The sequence below is a fragment of the Rhinichthys klamathensis genome, unplaced genomic scaffold (genome assembly GCF_029890125.1).
Source record: "Rhinichthys klamathensis goyatoka isolate OS25496 unplaced genomic scaffold, OSU_Roscu_1.1 h1tg000011l_1, whole genome shotgun sequence".
Lineage (NCBI taxonomy): Eukaryota > Metazoa > Chordata > Actinopteri > Cypriniformes > Leuciscidae > Rhinichthys > Rhinichthys klamathensis.
The window spans coordinates 4,652,562-4,671,767 of NW_026606564.1; the positions used below are offsets into that span (position 1 = coordinate 4,652,562).

A 19,206-nucleotide genomic window follows, 5' to 3' on the forward strand; every position below is an offset into this window, starting at 1 on the left:
AACGAACTCTGGTACGGTTCGTTTACGGTGTGAACATGAACCGACCCAATTGCAAGAAAGCACTGCGCCTTTGAGTTAACAGGCTTCCGTAGTCGGAGTTGCGTTATGGGAATGTGATCTGTTGTAGCCTACTACATTACATCTGTAGCGCGTCTTTCTGCGCGTCGTGTGTGCATCATTGGAATGGAATGAATGAATGAATGAGTGTGTGCATCAGGACATTCACATACAGAGCGTTCTCTTTAGTCTAATCGCTGGAATGAATGGACGACCTTAGAACACGTGTGGTTTTGTTTACAAATTTTGGTTCACTTGCAAAAAGAGCAGTATGAAAGCGAACCGTACCAAAAAAAATTTTTTTTTTTATTTGGTCCGGACCAAAGCAAGTGAACTATCGGACTTTCCTGGTGTGAATACACCCTTAGAATAGAGCGCAAGTTGAAAGGACGCATGTTTCTATAAACTCACTGCATGGAAAAGACAAACATGAAGCTTCTTCAAAAGTTCTCCGATTGTGTTTCATGGAGAAAACAACAGCATACTAGTTTAGAGTAACACGGGGGTTGAGCAAATGACGAAAACACTTGTAAGTTGGGAAATAAATGAACACTTAGTGAGCGGAGAAATCAACAGTCTAGGAATAGCTATTCCCTTTAGAAAGTAGCTTCTTAGAGCGAAAACAAAAGTTCGATATAGAGCTGTCACTTTGGCTGAAAAGAGAACAGTGGAATAGTGTCTTCTTCCCAACATCTGGAGATGATAGTGGACGTTGGCGATGTGCGTAGGGGGCTTCGGGGGTGAGAAGATCAGGAGAGAAGGAGAACTCCCCTGATGGGGGCTTTCGCTAGGAGTTTTGCAGGAGGCGTCTATAATGGGGCATGACCTCGTGCTCTGGGAGATGCAGGTTGAACTCTAGGGCCACCAGAACGGGGAACTCGAAGGCGATCAGCTCTCGACGGTTCACCCTAAACCTCTCCTCCAGTTTCTAGGCGGAAAGAGATCAGGGGTACTTGTTATGTAATGGCAATCGTTACGCAACACGGAAACATCCAAAAATGCACAGTAACCAGATTTAAAGAATGCTCATGTGTCTATTTTTAATCCCAAAGGCCCCATTATAGTCTGTTATAAGAGACAAACAAGAAATGTTTGGTAAACGACATCTGTTGAGTAGCTGTAGCTAAGAGTCAATGGGCAAAGATAAACTCACATCGATCAGGTGTTTGACTTCGTGTTTCTTTAGGTCTCCTCCGATCTTGGCCGCGAGCAGGACGCAGGCGCCGGCGCAGAGTTTGCGGTTCTGTTTGTGGAGTTTCCCTTGGAGCACCAGCTTCTCGAAGTAAACGAAGGCCATGGCCACCGTGGACTCCTCATAGCCGCACTCCTGAGCCAGTTTACGGATCTCTCGCTTCAGGCTAGAACACACAACAGAAGGCCACATACTCATCTGTACTCAAGCTACTCAGATGTCATGTGAGATTGGAAATACTTTTACAATACTTTAGAAACTTTGATACCTTAAAAGGCTTGTCTCTAGTTCCTGTACAAGAGATCAGGGAATGAATCAAATACAATTTGCTGAAACTCTTGATATCTCCCAAATCAGGGGTCTTCAACCCTGCTCCACATCCCTGCAGAGCTTAGCTTCAACTAGGGGTGTCCGATAATGTCAAAAAATGATGATATTTAGAGTAACAGTGTGTTATTGTGGTGGTACCTTGGCAGGTTTATTAAAGTTGTTGTTATTCTTCAGGTTCTAACCACGTGGAAAATACCATTTCTTTTCTACATTTAAAAGTATATACGCTACTCAAAAATGTACTCATTCATACGTGATTATTTTTCTCCCTTTATTTAGAACTTCTGGGCAAATGTTTGATTAAGAATGTGGAAATATAAAATATGAATGAAATACAAAACACTTGAAAAACAAATGATTACGATGTCAAATGTAAACATTACAATAACAACGTTATTTTATCGTTCTGTTAAATATTTTAATTTGGCAGTTATTCAACCAATCACGAATTCAAATAGTACATACTGTGCAAATGTGATATTGACGCAAAGCCTTTTTAAAAACGTGTGTGAGAAGTGCGGTATAAGCTCAGCATAGCATAGACATGGTTTGGTTAACTTTCTATGTGTCTGATTGACTTTTATTTTGAAAATATCTGTCAAGCTCAGCTGTCAAGTCGTCATAGGTAAGTTAAGTCACAATGGCAATGCACTGGCGTTAGTTTTCGCGAGGATATACTGTATATGTCACCAACTGCAGCCAAACAATTAAGCCTACATTTCAGTGAATATGAATGGCGTGTCATATGCAGCTTGTTGTGTGTTTTGAAACCAGCGGAAATTGCAGAATAGTGTAGAACATGGATTCACACAACGTCACATCACGCACTTAAAGCGCTTCTGTGAACGGAGAAAACAGAATAAAACTAAATATATAAAACTAATATATAGGCCTATCCGAGAAATATAGGCTATTTCACTTAAATAATTAACTTACGAATTAACTAAACGAAAGGAAAGATTTCGCTGAGCATTCCCCGTTCATTGTGACGGGGGCCAAAGTTCACGGAAAGGAAACCGAGACTGCAGAAAACGGCATTGTGCTCGTTTCCTGTATTTTACAATAAGATTTTACAGTTTTGAATCATTTCTTGACCAGTTTTGGTTATCCGTATGACCATAAATTACCGAGTAACAGGTTCCTCAGAAGGACAAAATTACGAATTAAACACCACGAAATAGAGCATAATATGAAACGATAGACTTTTTATTTCGTCCATCCGATATATATCGTCAATCGCACAGCCCTAGTTAGACGATATGTAAGACTGAAACACACCTAATCCAGCTAATAAAGTCCTTCAGGCTTATTTGAAAACTACAGATGTGTGTGTTGGAGCAGGGCTGAGACTAAACTCTGCAGGATGGTGGTCCTCCAGGAGCTGAGTTTGACACCCCTGGTTTAATTTCAACTCTAGTTAAACACCTGAAGGAGGTAATCATGTTCTTCAGGATGACTTTAAAACACACATAAAGCAGGTTGGGAATAAACTTTGCATGACATTAGGTCCCCAGAAGCAGAATTGAAGACCTCTGCCCCAATTGATCCTACACTTTCAGTTTAGCAGCCCATCAGAAACAAAGAGATGTTTTATAAAACAATAACCTGCTTTGTTAAAGTTTTTCTCGCAGCAGTTTTTGGACTTTGTGCATTCACGCTTGCAGCGCGTGAATAATGATTTAGCCATTGGGTTGGTTTACTTCCAACCTTTCCTGAACTCTGAAAAGAATTAAGCCCTGTGTTAAGGATTAAATCTTGATTGCATGACTGAATTATTTCATTTCCTCACTGCTTTCTAAGGATTATCAATGTAAGATTTGGTAAAGTTCCAGATATTGTAGAATATGTAGAAATGATGTAATGATTGTGTTTATGTTCCTGCTCCAGAAATGCATTGAGTTTTGTTTTATTCTACACCAAAGCACTGCTAAGATATTATTTAAATGCTAGCCGTCTTAAAAACGAGAAAATGTCAAATAATGATTAAATCATTCAAATCCAAGTTTTTCTAAACATTAAAAGGTGCAGTAAGCGATTTCTTAAAAAAAAGAAATCGAGGTTGGGTTGTTTCTCTATACGCGAATAACATTAGTTTTGAGTGTGTGCTGCTTGTGACTAACAAGTCAAGTCAAGTCATCTTCATTTATATAGCGCTTTTAACAATGGAGATTGTTTCAAAGCAGCTTTACAGAGATAAACATACAATTTACGGTAACAGAGATTGTTTTGGCTTTATAGCGATTTTGAATAATGTTATTTCCGGCTAAAGTTGGTTTTGATTGATTCACTTCCAGCAAAATTATCATTTGTTATTGCATTAGGGGCCACTAAGACGACGGCGTTCTCTCTAAACAGACTTTAAGCGCGAACCTGTGACCGGATGGCGTTCACATGCGCATTAAAAATTGATTCTATAGTTATATTCGTTTGAATATGTGTGCGCAGGTTTGTAATTTCCCTACCAACCATGCCTAAACAAACTACTTGTCTTGCCTATACATTTGATACAGTTGTTGATACAACAACAAACTCTTGCTTATATATACTATTTTTGTTCTTCCTTGTCGGTCATCTGGCATTTTCGCTTTATTTTGCTTCACTTCTGCTATGATAAAGAAACATCCACTCTTGCATTGCCTGTTTGTGTGTGTTGGGGGCGGAGCAATGAAGGGAGGGGCGTGGTTTTTTAAATGTCAACTGTTCCTCAGAAATCACTTACTGCACCTTTAAATAATTTTAAATATTGTATTGATGACTACAAATAAAATATTATTGACTTCCCTTACACCCCATTAAAGAACAACAACATTTGAAAGCTAAAAAAAACATGACAATTGGCCTAAAAACCATGTTTCTCCATAAATGGCTCTTTGTGCCTCCAGCTCAAAATGATAGCGTACATTTCATATTATTAACTAGATACAATTTTTTTGTTATTTGCCTGTAGTGATGGGAAGTACAATTCATTTCTGCAAACTAGTTCTTTTCATATGAAATGCAAAGAAATGTAAAAAATAACAATAAATTATATATATATATATATATATATATATATATATATATATATATATATATATACATATATATATACATATATATATACATATATATATACATATATATATATACATATATATATACATATATATATACATATATATATACATATATATATATATATATATATATATATATACACTACCGTTCAAAAGTTTGGGGTCGGTACGATTTTAAATACTTTTAAAAGAATTCTCTTCTACTAACCATGGCTGCGCTTATTTGATTAAAAATACAACAAAAATCAGTTATAGTATTAAATATTATTCCAGTGTAAATCAGCTGTTTTCTGTGTGAATATATAGTAAAGTGTAATGTATTCCTGTGATCAAAGCTGAATTTTCAGCATCACCAGTGTCAGTGTCTTCAGTGTCAAATGATCCTTCACAAATCAGTATAATATGAGGATTTGATGCTCAAGAAACATTTATTATTATTATCAATGTTGAAACAGTTGTTGGTCTGTCAGTTGTAGTTTTTTTTTGTTTTGTTTTTAGGATTCTTTGATGAATAGGAAGTTCAAAAGAACAGCATTTGTTTGAAATAGTAAAGACATTTATAATGTTACAAAAGATTCTGTCCTTGATAAATAAAAGTATTGATTTCTTTCCTCCAAAAAATAAAAATAAAATTCTCACTGACCCCAAACTTTTGAACGGTAGTGTATGTATATATATATATATATATATATAATTTATTATTATTTTTTACATTTCTTTTTGTGTAATATATATATATATATATATATATATATATATATATATATATATATATATATATATATATATATATATATATATATATATATATTACACAAAAAGAAATGTAAAAAATAATAATAAATTATATATATATATATATATATAAACACAAAAAGAAATGTAAAAAAAATACATTATACATTAATAAGAAAAGTATAAATGCTAATTTACTGGTAACAGCCCTAGTCCCTTATTATTCGAATTGAATTTCTTGATTAAATTTAAGAATTTGACATGCATGATGACGCAACCATTTAATAAGGTTAGAAAAAAATTGTCCCTGGAAATAAATGTAATGGGGCAATTTTTTCTACAATGTATGGCGTGTGGTGTGTGTTTCACTAGCTGCATTTTCATGAGCACATTTTGTTTAGTTCAATCCTGAACAAATTCCAATTGATGATTCAGTCTAAGACGTGTGATGATTAATCAGTATCTATGAGCAGCATCTGTGAAATATGCTTTATATTTTAAGCATTTGAATTGTCACGTTGTGCATGCAAAATTAGGAAACACGAATGTGAACTGAATTTGCGGTCGCGTTTTGTAACCATACAGACAAAGAACTGTAAAAACTAAATAAAAAGTAAAAATAAGTCAATGTAGACATAAATACACAGAAATAAATGTGGAAAAATACAATTATACATAATTAAATAAAATAATATATAATATTTTTTTTTTACATTTCTTTTTGTATTTATTTATTATTTTGGCAGACATGGCATTCCATATTTTCAATTAACTGGTTAAAAAAAAATTTATCAGTTCCTGATGTTATGCAATGGTGACACTATGCATTTCTTTTCTAATAACTCAGTGTCAAGTTATATCAATAAAACATTCAAATAAAGTGATTTGTGTCAAGGCAAATTGCTGACCACAAACACCTTTGACCACAAACACCATCAACTTAGGTGAATGACCGTTTCATTCGCTGATCTTTTATGTCGGATGCGACTGACCAATATTAGTTGCCTACATCTTGATACATTTATGTTAGTATAATTGTCCAACAGGTGAAAGTAACAGCTCAGTTCTCGCGCTTTAATTGTCATTGCCAAATTGTAAACTTGCCTTGAAAGGTTCAGCATGTACAGTATGAGCAATCATCAGAATGGTTAGATACCTTCGATAGTTCGACAGCTTCCTTACCTTCTGATCTTGCTCAGCGTTAGACGAATGTGAGGGAACTTCTCCTTAAAAGTCTCGTTCATGTCCTTCTTGAGATCGGAGGGTTTGACATACTCAATGACTGTGGTCTGTAAAGAAGTGTGGATATTCATTGAGACATGTGAGAGAACACACACATCACATGGGTGAAAGAGACCGTTTCCACCGGGTCATTGAAACATTTGCCCAAAGCATGTGATGTGGTCTGGTTTTGTTCTATAAACAGTTTGCAGATTCAAGATTAGAGGTTTTCCTCCTAGAGATACAGTTTAATGCTTATTATAATCATAACATCTATACTTTAGTGAATGTTTATTGTTGTATACACTTATGAGATGATGATAATGTAAATGTCCAGGGCTAAATACTCTGTTTATACATTCTTGCTGCAAACTTTCCTTCATAGAACACAATAGCGATTGTTACGAGGCATTGAATAACCAATAGAAGGAAGGGCAAGGCTGTCTCCTGAACTGTTTTCCAGTTCAAAGTATGTGTCTACTATACAATGCAAAAACACAAACAGAGCTGAGTCTTCTGTTACGTAAACCTGATAAAAATCACTTTTAGCCGCTAGCTGCTATTTGAAAAAAACAGTTGCCAAGAAAAAAATAAAATAATGAAGACAAGCAAAGGCATAGCCTGCAGTGAAGCTGGTGCCCATATTTATATTCATATCCAGTGTTTGGAAGAAAAAAAACTATTTTTCAAGGTCATCAGTCTGGAATTTCTGCTAAACAAAGTTACTAATTAACTGCCAACTAGGGATTCGAGTTCACACTGCAAATGTGCCTGTGACGGTAACCAGTAAAAGTGACACTAGTAGCATGACCTGTATTGTTTTGTTTTGTTTTTTAAGTACTCCATATGAAAGAAAAAACACAAATGACATTTATATCTGAGATGTTTCTCATAGAGGGCAGTGAGTTTAACAGATTGAGATTCTGACATTTTTTTTTGTTTGTTTTCTTGAGAAACAGCCCCGGGATATTGTGTTCAGATCAAACATCAGCCATCCTAATATGGACTTCAATATTTCACATCAAATATTTCTGATATTTCTTTACTCTTAATGTATATCAACATTTGTTTCTTTTTTATCCTAATTAAGAAAACATCTGAAATAAAGATGTAAATAAAAAAATAGGGGTAAGTTAACATGTTAACTTAATATATTTATTACATTTATTTATTAAAAACTTCATTAATTAAGTTTTGCATATATTGTTATATAATAATAATTGTATGTAAAAAAAAAAAGGACATGCTGTCAATTTAATGCACAGCAATTTTCTTTCTGATAATATTTTAATAATTCACTTTGGCCTTAGTACAATGACAGTATAACAGCCAATTATTTAATTTTTGGAAACTATTAAATGTTTTTCTGCATAATGGCTTGTTATTTCCCCCCCAAACTGTATAATAGTATCTTTTTTACATAAAAAAAAGCTTTTTATTATATAGATTATCATATGTATACTATTTTTATTTTAGGAAAGAGAATCATCTAGTGCGGTCAAATCAATTAAAAAAATTAAATCGCATATTTTTCGGTAAATAATCGCGATTAATTGCACCTTACAAAGTTTTTTTTTATATTGTAATAATTTCTGCATTAATAATTTAAACTCCAAATTAATGTAGAAACTTGAAACAATCTACACAAACCCATTAAAATGAATATCACATTTATCTGGGCCCTTCAATATATCAGGGCTCAACTTTTCTATTGTCAGACCAGCTCAGATTTTTACTTACCCTGTCAAAATGCACAAAAAGATATTGTTTTCGTTGTTTTTGACCCATGTAAACAGTGCTTCAAGATGTCCGGGTAGGATATATACAGAAATTTAAGAAAGTTCTCAAACAATTCACAGTCTTCAGTCAAGAGCAGTGAGTGTGTTTTATCTTCTTTTTTTTCTTTTTTTTTTCTTCTTCTTTGATTATCCTTAGGCAATAGAAATTCATACAGGTTTGAAACAACTTGAAAAACAAAATTAAAATTGAAACAACAATTAAAATTTTAAGTAAACTATTCCATTTAATGACAGACACCGGCAGATTTATTAGGCTTCTGTCACTTTAAGACCTGCCGCACATGATGTGGATCTGACACGCATCCCATTTTCTCAACTCTTTACATTCATTTAAGACTTGAACTTCATTTAACTCATTTAAGACTGTGCTTGCGAGGATAATCGACAAAACGGGCATTTTGGTATAATTGTGTGTTTTTGTCCGTTCAAGCACTGTCTAAAGTGGCTTTCTGTGTGCTCGAGTGTGTGTGTGTGTGTTTCACAGTCTTTCACAGACGAGCACCAGTACCGCAATGCATTCTCTTTTGTGTCTTGTCTTGAATGATTTAAAATCATTTGCATAAATAAGAGTGTAATCGTATAATGTATGCTAGCCAAAGGATGACGGAAAAAACCGAATGCTGAAATACTTTTAATGCGTTAAACTGAAAAATTAACGAATTTTGCATTGACGCGTTAATTTTGACAGCACTAACGAATGCGATTAATCATTTAACGCAATTAACACAGCATGTGTTTTTTTTCCCTGTCACACACACAAACGTTTATGTTAGATGCCATTCATCGATTTGACAGCGCTAGAATCATCATATATTGGGCCCTTGGCATCAAAACAGCAATTTTCCACTAAATACAGACAGACTTGGAAAAAATCACATATGAATCGGTCAAGTTTTGCATTGCGTGACATAACTCACCATGTACGAGGGAAAGATGAGCACTCTTTTGTGCTTTCCACATGGCCATTGCGGGTCATCCAGAAGATTTGGGTCATAGTCCCTAAAATCTCCCAGTTCATTCCCTTTGAGAAAAGAGAGGGAAAATAAACAGACTATACATATGCTGCGATTGCTTAATAATAGTCTAAACAAGAACACAATTTAGTTATGTAGCCAATACATTTAGAACAGCAACATTTCAGATACAAGCGTATGAACAGAGGACGTCTATTTTGGTAGGGCACTCAATATGGTTAATCAAGAAGGTCCATGACCTTGCTCGAAAAAATAAACAACACATTATTAAACTAAGGTCTTACCAAAATGCTCATTAAAGTGAACAAGCAGCCCCTTGTCGGGACATATTAGGGAGCTTGAGGGAAAATGAAAGAGCCATGACAAGCTGTTGGCACACACACCTGTATCAAGGCTACTCTGGTTACTGTTGGCACGTGCCAGGCTGAGGCTGCGGTGGCTGGCATTGCGAGACTGAGAGAAAGACGACGTGGAGTCGATGGTGTTTCGACGACCCAGGACATTGGTTGGATACAGGAACTGTGTGTATGACACTGTCTGCCAAGAGATTTACAGTGTCATTAATCTTAATGAACATATGATCAAAGATTAAGAATGTGTAATAGCCACAAAAGAGGCCGTAAAATGACTATACAAGGGAAGATGAAAACAGTGTTCCTTCAACCACATGCCTTACATTTTTTTATTTCAAGATTCGGACAATCTATGTGACTCTTGGCCCTCTAGAGGTTAAATAACAAAACTGCATGCATTTTGTGGAAGAACATTGTTTTGGTTGTGCTTCGGCTCTGCGGATGAATATGGTTATGTGCGGATGAATATGGTTATCATACTGCTCACAAAACATATTCACTTCTAGGCTAAAGAGACATAACCAGTTTAGATTGAAAGGATCTCAAGCTGACTAGCTGAAGACGTAACTGTAGCTGTACACATTAATAGACACGGTACTTGAAAATACATTTTAGCACAGTGTAAACAACCATAATGAAATGACCTTTCACAATCCATAATGTTTACAATGAACTCTACACATGGCAATTTATTTGTTGAGTAATAAAAATCCGCGTCGCATTCAAAACAAATTTCAAATCCCTCAGTTCTCGCCATTTCCGAAAGCCAAGGCAATGTTGATTCTTGTTTTATTACGAGCTCTGTCATGTTCTCTTTTTTATATAATATATATATATATATATATATATATATATATATATATATATATTTTATATTCTTTAATAACACTTAAAGCAGCACTAAGTAGGAATTCCGTTTTTGTCAAACAGCGACCCCTAGAGTCGCTGTGGAGTACTTGTACTGTGGTGAATAGCACTCACGCAGAGATGGCTCGCACTCACGGCCGGATCCCCTCCCCCTGTACACCGGTACCTGTTCAGTAGGATGGACGCTGTAACGAGTGGAAATAAGGTATGGCCCCTTTAAGAGCTGCGCGCCCTGTTTAACTGTCGGCAGTCTGTATTGTATGTGCGCCTCGAACACCACATGTATACGGCGCCGGGTTATTTCTGTTTGATGCTCATTTTATCAGAATTTTATCAGATCTGTTTTTTGCCGTAAAGCAATTCGTTACCTCGCGAGACCTGATATCACACGATACTTCCTAACACTGAGGCCGGCGGCTCGCCGGCCCAAAGTTGCAAGGGTGGTTTTGCGGCTCACAGGCACCAGGGGGGTGCGAGACGACCACCATTCAACACGAAATCAGTAATATAAACATTACAATGACTCCAAAGCTGTTCGGTTAAGGTAAAAAAGTTACTTAGTTCACCTTTAACAAAAAAAAAATCATTTGTACACTAACCTTGCCATCTGCACCCAATTCAACCCCCTCCAGGCCGATCACCATCTCCTTGGCACTGATGCCACCCGAGGGGTGTCGCTGGCGCCCGCTTTCTGGCTTCACATCCCTGCTGGGGCAAGAGAACAGCTCAGAGCCTCACGCACACACATCAGTCTGTACTGGCAAACCTGACACTACATCTGCCACAATAACCTGCACCGCTGGATTCTTTTATTAAGGTTAAAGGTTTTTAAATTTTTAAAAATGTTGGCTTTAAGAGGATGAAAGAAACCAATATAGTATAAGTGTTGTTTTTAAACCAAATTCTGTACACTTATACTAAACAGTGTTTGTTCTATTAGCATTTTATACACTTAATCATTTTGATAAATGTCATTATTTACTGAATTAAATGAATCATATAAATCAAACAGTGGCACCACAAAAAAACCAATCAAGTAAAAAATCAATTGCATTGCATTATTGTTTCATGCCCCAATGATCAAGATGAATGGATAATACATACATTTATAAATATTTTGTTTGTCAGGGTCCAGGACTAATAAAAAAAAAATATTATTATTATTAGCCATTGACATGACAGGGAGAAATTGGTATTGGTCTAGATCAATGCTATTAAAATAACTGCAGGAGGGTTAATTCAAACTCTTTAATGCTCAGTTACCTTTAAATAGCTAAAGGCCTCAAAGGAAAAACAACAACAACCGAGTGTCTAAAAAGCACCCAGAAGACACAGTTATAGACTAACTGTCACTTTGAAGTCATTCAACAAGTTTCTCCCATTGATGAAGCTTAATTATCGAAATAAATTCTACGAACATCATGACTTTGTTTGGCAAACACTAGAAGATTTGATTATTATCTGACATGTGATGATATGAAGCAGAAACATTACATTATCTAGCTTATCTGCAAATAACGTTGACATTGTCAACTCATAAAGTATAACCAAAGAAGAGAAACAAAACTCAAGAGACAGACCAACTTACCAAGTGCGATGGCCAAATAAACCAAAAATACTGCAGAAGAACTCATTGATTCATGTGCAGACTTAGAAGCAAAGTCGTATTAGTAGATGACAGGCGTTAGCACAGTATTTGTGAGATGTTTAGTGATGCATCAATAAACTCAGATCCCGTGAGGATACAGACAGCAGTTATAGGTAATAGGAGCCCTACAAACAGCTCAGTCAATGGAAAAGCATTAGGCAAGAACTAATATGAACAGGTGCCCTAGAGAGTTTTTGAATAAATATTTAAAGACAAAACCAGATTTTCAGGAGGAGTCCATGGCAACCTCTAGATCCACAGTGTGTAAGAAACACTCTTGGCCATCCCATAACCGAATGATCAGTTCACCTGACTCGTTCCTTCAGCTTGCTGACATGAACCTTGTGTGTGTTTTAGTTTAACATTCCATCAGGAATACAGGAGGATCTGTCGCTCCTCGGCCACTGGTGGCGCTGATGCAAGCACAACATGTCCATTAACTGGCACTACATTCAGGAAACCCCACTTAGACTGCTCTGTCAATACTGTGCACTTTACTGCCAATCCGCCAAGCCAAAACATCAATGGACTAAATCATGCTCAATATAGCAATTCATCATATTGACAGCATAACTGGGTGGTTTCAGTTATATACATGGGGGTCGAAATGTATTGGACTACATTGAAAACAGGGTGGTTTCAGTTATATACATGGGGGTCGAAATGTATTGGACTACATTGAAAACAAAGCAGCATTCTGCATTTCTAGGACTAAAATCTCAAAATAAATGACAATTGACCATGTTATCCCTTAGTAGAAAACGTCAGATTTATTTTCTTCCATTAGAATATCAAGTGTTTGAGTTCACGTCTGCTCTTATTGCCATTAAAACAAACCAGGGACTAACCAAACTTCATCTTGGTGTTAATGTTCATTTTTAATTAAACTTTTCAATTAAACTGTTATGTCAATAATAAACTTTGCAATGCATAGTGCAAACTAATGCATTTTCAATAGTGGTCTGAGACTTTTGCAAGACACTGAATTTACCCATATACCATATATTATAAAACACTGAGGCTTTTATCTCTACTAAGCTTTTATCAATTGTCCACTGTACATCAATAAAAGCAAGTGTAGTCATATAAAGAAGGTTTAAAGGGATTTAACGCTGCCCTTTGCCCAGTTTCAAATACAATGTTTCACAAAGCATGCATTCTTTGTCTCATTGTATCTTTTAAAATCATTAAAATGAACAGGTTTCATTCGTAATAAATAGAATCGTGATGAATAGTGCAACATCTAGCCGTTCAGTCGTTATTCATTATTGATCAAATAAAAGTATGTGAATAAAATTTGACTTAAGGTCAAACACCATCCCCCACAGAGCCTAATCTCAGATGGTAATTAATCCAATGACTGCGATGCCCTCAAGTTATAGAAAACAACTCGTGCGTCTCCACTCTTAAGCCCCGTTCACACGCGACCAAGCGACGCGATACCATTCATTTCAATGGTGAGCGGGCGACTTCCGGCGACACGCGCGACTAGATGGGGCGTGTCTAGCGACGCGACAAAGTTGAGAAATTTTTTACTTTATGCAAATGAAGAGCGATTTTCGCGAGCGACAACCAATAGGAGTGGAGCGCACGTGATCCTTCTCCTCAGCCCCTGGGCCTGCAGTGATGGATGGCAAGAAAGCTGATTCGCTGTCTTTTGGATGTCATACTAGTCAACCAGTAGTGGGAACGCCCACTAGCGACCTCATCGCCAGCGCCTGGCGACTTGCAGCGACAAAGTCGCGTGTAGTGTGAACGGGGCTTTATGCTCAATGAACTGTTCAGTTCTTCAAACTTTACTCAGGTTAAGAGAAAATCAAATAGGCTTACACTCTATAAAGCATAAACGGTTTTAAAAATGAACTGTGTAATTATTAGCGTCACCAAATGTGAGTGCAAAAGTAACTGTTTTCAGACAGGTTTCCCGAACACTTTCTATTGGTCAGTCAAACAGAAAGTCCCTCCTCAAATTTACACCATTGGCTGAGCTGTGCTGGATTGGTCAGGGTACTCAAACAAACAGATTAACGCACCACCACAGAGCTCTCACTTTTCTTAAGAAAATAAACCTATAAATGGCTTGAGTTGTTGAGTTGTACAGCAATAAATTACACCCTTCAGCTTAAAACAATGGGAAAGCAGGCAATGCTAAGATGTAGGTAAGAAAAACAACCCATTAGAAGTTAAATATCAAAGCAGATTGCAAGATGTATTAAACCTTAAATAAATAAGCTGAAAAGCAGCAGATTCAGCATTTAAAAAGCCTGTTCTTGAAAAAAAAAATGTAAAAAAAAAAAAAAGCGGGAAAGTCAAGGGTGAGGTCTATGTAAAGCATGCCCAAGCTTGTTGGTCAATCTCTATGAATTGAAATTAAACACCTACTACCAAAAATCTGGACAGCTATGAAATACTAATACAAACAATCCGTGCATAGAGTGTAAAAACTACTGAATAATGAGAAAAAAGATGAAAAAATATATGAAAAAACTTGAGGTACACTTTCGGCGTACATACTTTAAGAGAAGTATGATCTTTTTAAATGATTATTTAAAAGGAGGATGCTAAACGTTTAATTGTGGACCCATTCTTAATGGCCAGGGCGGGAAAAAATAATCAAAATGAGAAGATGGGAAAAGTGAAGGGATAAAAAAAGGTTGATAATGAATAGAAGATTTGCATGCTGAGGAATACATACCCTGTTTGGCTACAATCTCGATAGGGCAGGACAGAAAAAACACTATAGAAGGATCTTCTGCCACTGATAAGGACTATCCTATAAAGACAAAATGATACATAAACTAATTTAAGTGAACTCTGTCAATATAGAGGTCAGGACCACAGGCAAAGAGATACACAGCAATTCAATTATATTTAATAGTATGTCATATATTACGCAGGAATGTATATGAAAGAATTACGCAACAAAGATAAAAAAAAAAAAAAAAAAAAGAAAGAAAGGCAAACACTCTTTGAAGTAAACTAAAACCTCACTGAGAAACTGAATATATTTACAAACAAACAAAGGATTTAAGAATGCAATATTATGCCAAGGCTTTCAAGTTCTTATATTTCCTTCAGAAGTTCGTGAACTGCTAATAACTGATCTGAAGCACAAAATAAACTAAATAATGGATCAAAGCACAGCTGGAAAAAAATATTATTTTTTCTCGCTCTCTCACGCATCAAACACTGCAGTTAAGCTTTACAAAACAAAAGTCAAAGACTGCAAGTGTGTGTATTTGATAGATACTTATAAAAGCCTTAAGAAAAAACTATGCTGGTCACAACCTCTTGTTTTACAACACACCCATTCACATTCAAATTCAGATAAAAGAGAGCATCTGGCAAACACTAAACACAAATAATAATAATAAAATACCCACTAATAACATGCCTAAAATGTTTGGGTTTCAGAGAATGTCTGAATCTTAAAAGAACAGAGGGTCAGTTAGGGATAAACAAAAAAAAACCTCTCTCTCTCACACACTCACACACACACCGTGAACGTGATTTCACCAAGTACAACATGTTCCTGGATCAACATCTTTGTTGATCCTGGAAGGACATTTCAGATTTGAGGATTTATGTCAAGTTTAGGCTTACAACAGGGGTCAGGTGCTCCTACATCAGTGTTATTCATCCAATCATTTCTCTCTGATTCTAGGGATAACTTATTGGTAGTTATATAAGGTTATAGGGTAGGGTTAGGACTACCTTTTCAGACAGGAATATGTTGACCCAGGAACATGTATAACTTGAAGAAATCACCGTGACCCAAATGACACGACTTTATTAAATTGGAAGAAATATTATGTTTGCATACAAAATGCCATCAAAAAAGGGAAATAATTTTGTAATAAAATCTGTGAAATCTATGGATAAATTCAGGGGGAGTCTATCTCTCGAACACTTGGTGCGTGTGGGTGCTGCTCTTGGCGAGATGTCTGTGTGTGGGTTGTTGGGTAGATGTAAGAATACCTTCCATTGCGCATATCATGTTGTCTCATGTTTTTGATGAAGTGGACCTTCTTGAAACTCTTTGGTCGGGGTGAACCAGATAAAGTTCGGCATCTAGATGAAACAAAGCAACATCAACATTGTTCATGAAAAAAAAAAAAAATCACTGATCCCTACTGAAATTTCGGCTGCCTGACTTTTTTTATTTTGTCACAATATTTAACTATCGCCCAGCTCTTTATACAAAGTTGGATATATAAGTATGTCCAACTCGATCTGCTTATGTACAGTATACTCACGTAGGGCGATACATAATACATGGCATATTGCAATTGCTCGATTACTAGTATCATTATACAATATTATCACCCTTCTCTAATCTGCTAAATGTGACTAAGGCATGAAGATATTAATATAATTTACACATCATTTTCTGTAAAGCTGCTTTAAAACAATATATATTGTGAAAAGCACTATATAAATAAATTAGACTTGACTTATGACCTTATGTTTTTCTTACACTAACTGTTATTGTACATCGTTATTTTCCTAGTGTAACTCCCTCCAAACACTTCTAGTAAACCAGAATTTGTCTGAAGAAACCAGTCTCGTTAAATATTAAATAAAACAATTGTGTTAAATATAAACTTTGTGCAATGTTTCAAAATCATATTGGACAGCACTAAAATCACTTATAGAGATTTATCTAATGTTAACTGAAGGAATAATAAGATGTGTAACCCTAGCAATAATTAACCACAATTTGGCAGAATCAAAGAATGTAATGTCTCTAACTGTTGAGAAGTGTCTGCACAAAACTTTAATGGTCCTACTGGTAATACCTGCGTAGAGGGGCGTTCTCCTCAATATCCTCAAGAGTCTCCAGTGAAGAGCGCTGGGATATTAGTCTCCGCCTGCAAATTAACAACAACGGTGAGATTTTGTTCTGCTCCATTCATTCAAATCACAGCCACGAACGTAAACTTATAGTAATAACTTCACATTTTCATATATTCCTTGAATGACAAAGGTTAGGACATTTCGCCTCTTTTGATGGAATGGGAATTGGGAGTGTTGCAGGCAGGACTCGAACTAGTGATTGTACGATTTTTGATTTCTGTGGTCGTGGCTCCTACGACCCACGTCTATTGACTAGCCAATAAAAACGCAACATGAAATTGTGTATTGATCAACGCGACATGGCTCTAAAACTTAAAACTACTTACCTCAAGCTCCATTTGCATGTCAAGTTGGCCTCTTTTCCCTAGCCATGTCCGCGTATATATTCTCCTCTTTTTTTCCGCGCACGTATAAACCACAATTGCGATTCATCTTGCTTTATATGTTTACCACTAGCGCAGGCGGATGACGTTTTATTCTTCTATACTAACTTGTGTTGTAGTCTACGATTCAATCGGTGTCATCATCGTATAGTCTACATACATGTCGTATCCAAGTTTATTAGATCCATGTCGTACAGTGTGATTTGTAATGATCTTATAGGATTTTCGTAATCAGTATCAGGCATTACATATGCCATTATTAGACCTACACACTTAACAATTAATCAATTCATTACAGTTGTTGCCACACAATAGGCTCATGTACAAAAATAGCACAGCTTTTCTCACACCACCTATTGAGTCAAACATATAACCAACTTACGAATTAGCACACTGCCAGACTAAGAGAACCACATTAGAGCATTACTTCAAATCCAGGTTAAAAGTTTCGCCATCAATACCAAACCTTTTGTGTTTGACTTTTTTTTCTGATGTAATATGAGATCACACACAGAATGTTCCAGAAACAAGCCCCTGTAAGAGGATAAGTCTCAGCTCCAGCACAGATTTCGGTTACATTTTTCACATAACACATTCCTCTTACATGCTGAGGTAATAAGGGCCACATATTAGTCTGCTGATAAGGTACAACGCACCAGGGAGATTGAGAAACTGCCTAATAAGCAACACTTGTTTCTATTTCAAGACATTATCATAAGTTGTTTTTTTACACACTCTGAGCTTGAGTTCTTGATTTTTGCTTTTCAGGGGCAGATAACAGTTCCTTGTTGACCTGTATCTGTAGAAACGTGGGCTGATGAATGCTTGTGTTCCTGCCAAAAGAGCTCTGAATTCAGACCAATAACAGACACCTGATAAGAGTGTGACTTCTGTGAAAGTACACTGCATGTAGAGTTGATTCGACTCTTCTTTCTATTAACTTGCACATTTAAATTTAACGCATCCTTGCTAAATAAAAGTAATTTCTTCTTTTAGAAAATCATACTGACTCCAAAGTCAAAGAAAAAATGCGAAGGTTTGCGAAAATATTGCTCCATTGTGCAACCAAGAGTTGAGAACATAATGTTTGCACTCTGACATAGGCATCTGTTGACCTGACAATCTCAGAGAAATCCAATTTGATGTATAACCGATTTGAAACTGGCTCTTTCCACACCCCCAAAATTATTCTTCTACTTTTCTATTCATCAAACACTCCATCAGATCTTCCTCTAGTAGGCAGTAAGCGGCCTGAGACTTCCATGAACTTGCTCTGCTCGTAAGTGGGGAATTAATAGTTCCCAGTAGGAACTTTTAACTGGAACGCCCCTTAAGTTGGAGTTGCAACAACCCCCGACTTCAGAATCCATTATGGCTGCTCAGTGCATTAAATGTAGTGAAACAGCAGTACCAGTAGCGGAGATAGCGTGGGTGCTTGGGTGCGGCCGCCCCAGGGCCCCGTGCCAATTAGGGGCCCCTCAAACGCCGCCGATCTTGCGTCACTGGACAGGAACGGGTACCTCGCCAGCAGTGATGCCGGTAACTTTTTTCAGTAACGAGTAATAACGCGTTAGTATTTCCAAACCAGTAATTAGATTAAAATTACTGATCCAAATTACTGTGCGTTACTATTTTTTATCATTTTCTTCAGTAGAAATGATGGCTGATATGCGATATGAAACCGAAATGTGAGTGAGAAGGCAGAATCGCGACACACTCCAATTCCCAGCGTTA

The 19,206-nt window shown here is 36.3% G+C and overlaps 1 protein-coding gene across 2 annotated transcripts in view; it reads right to left on the reverse strand.

The window, feature by feature from the left end:
- Positions 1-426: 426 nt before the first annotated feature.
- Positions 427-19,206, reverse strand: part of cables1 (Cdk5 and Abl enzyme substrate 1) — a 31,476-nt gene continuing 12,696 nt past the window's right edge. Inside the window, exons 2-10 of one of the 2 annotated variants that reach the window (XM_056264633.1) lie at positions 17,032-17,103; positions 16,211-16,303; positions 14,928-15,005; positions 11,184-11,289; positions 9,748-9,901; positions 9,308-9,411; positions 6,553-6,659; positions 1,211-1,415; positions 427-985 (exon numbers count right to left, since the gene is read on the reverse strand). In XM_056264633.1, coding sequence (XP_056120608.1) covers positions 845-985; positions 1,211-1,415; positions 6,553-6,659; positions 9,308-9,411; positions 9,748-9,901; positions 11,184-11,289; positions 14,928-15,005; positions 16,211-16,303; positions 17,032-17,103 — 1,060 coding nt within the window. In that variant the 3' untranslated portion in view covers positions 427-844. The remainder of the gene's footprint in view (positions 986-1,210; positions 1,416-6,552; positions 6,660-9,307; positions 9,412-9,747; positions 9,902-11,183; positions 11,290-14,927; positions 15,006-16,210; positions 16,304-17,031; positions 17,104-19,206) is intronic. The other variant, XM_056264640.1, reaches the window with a different exon arrangement.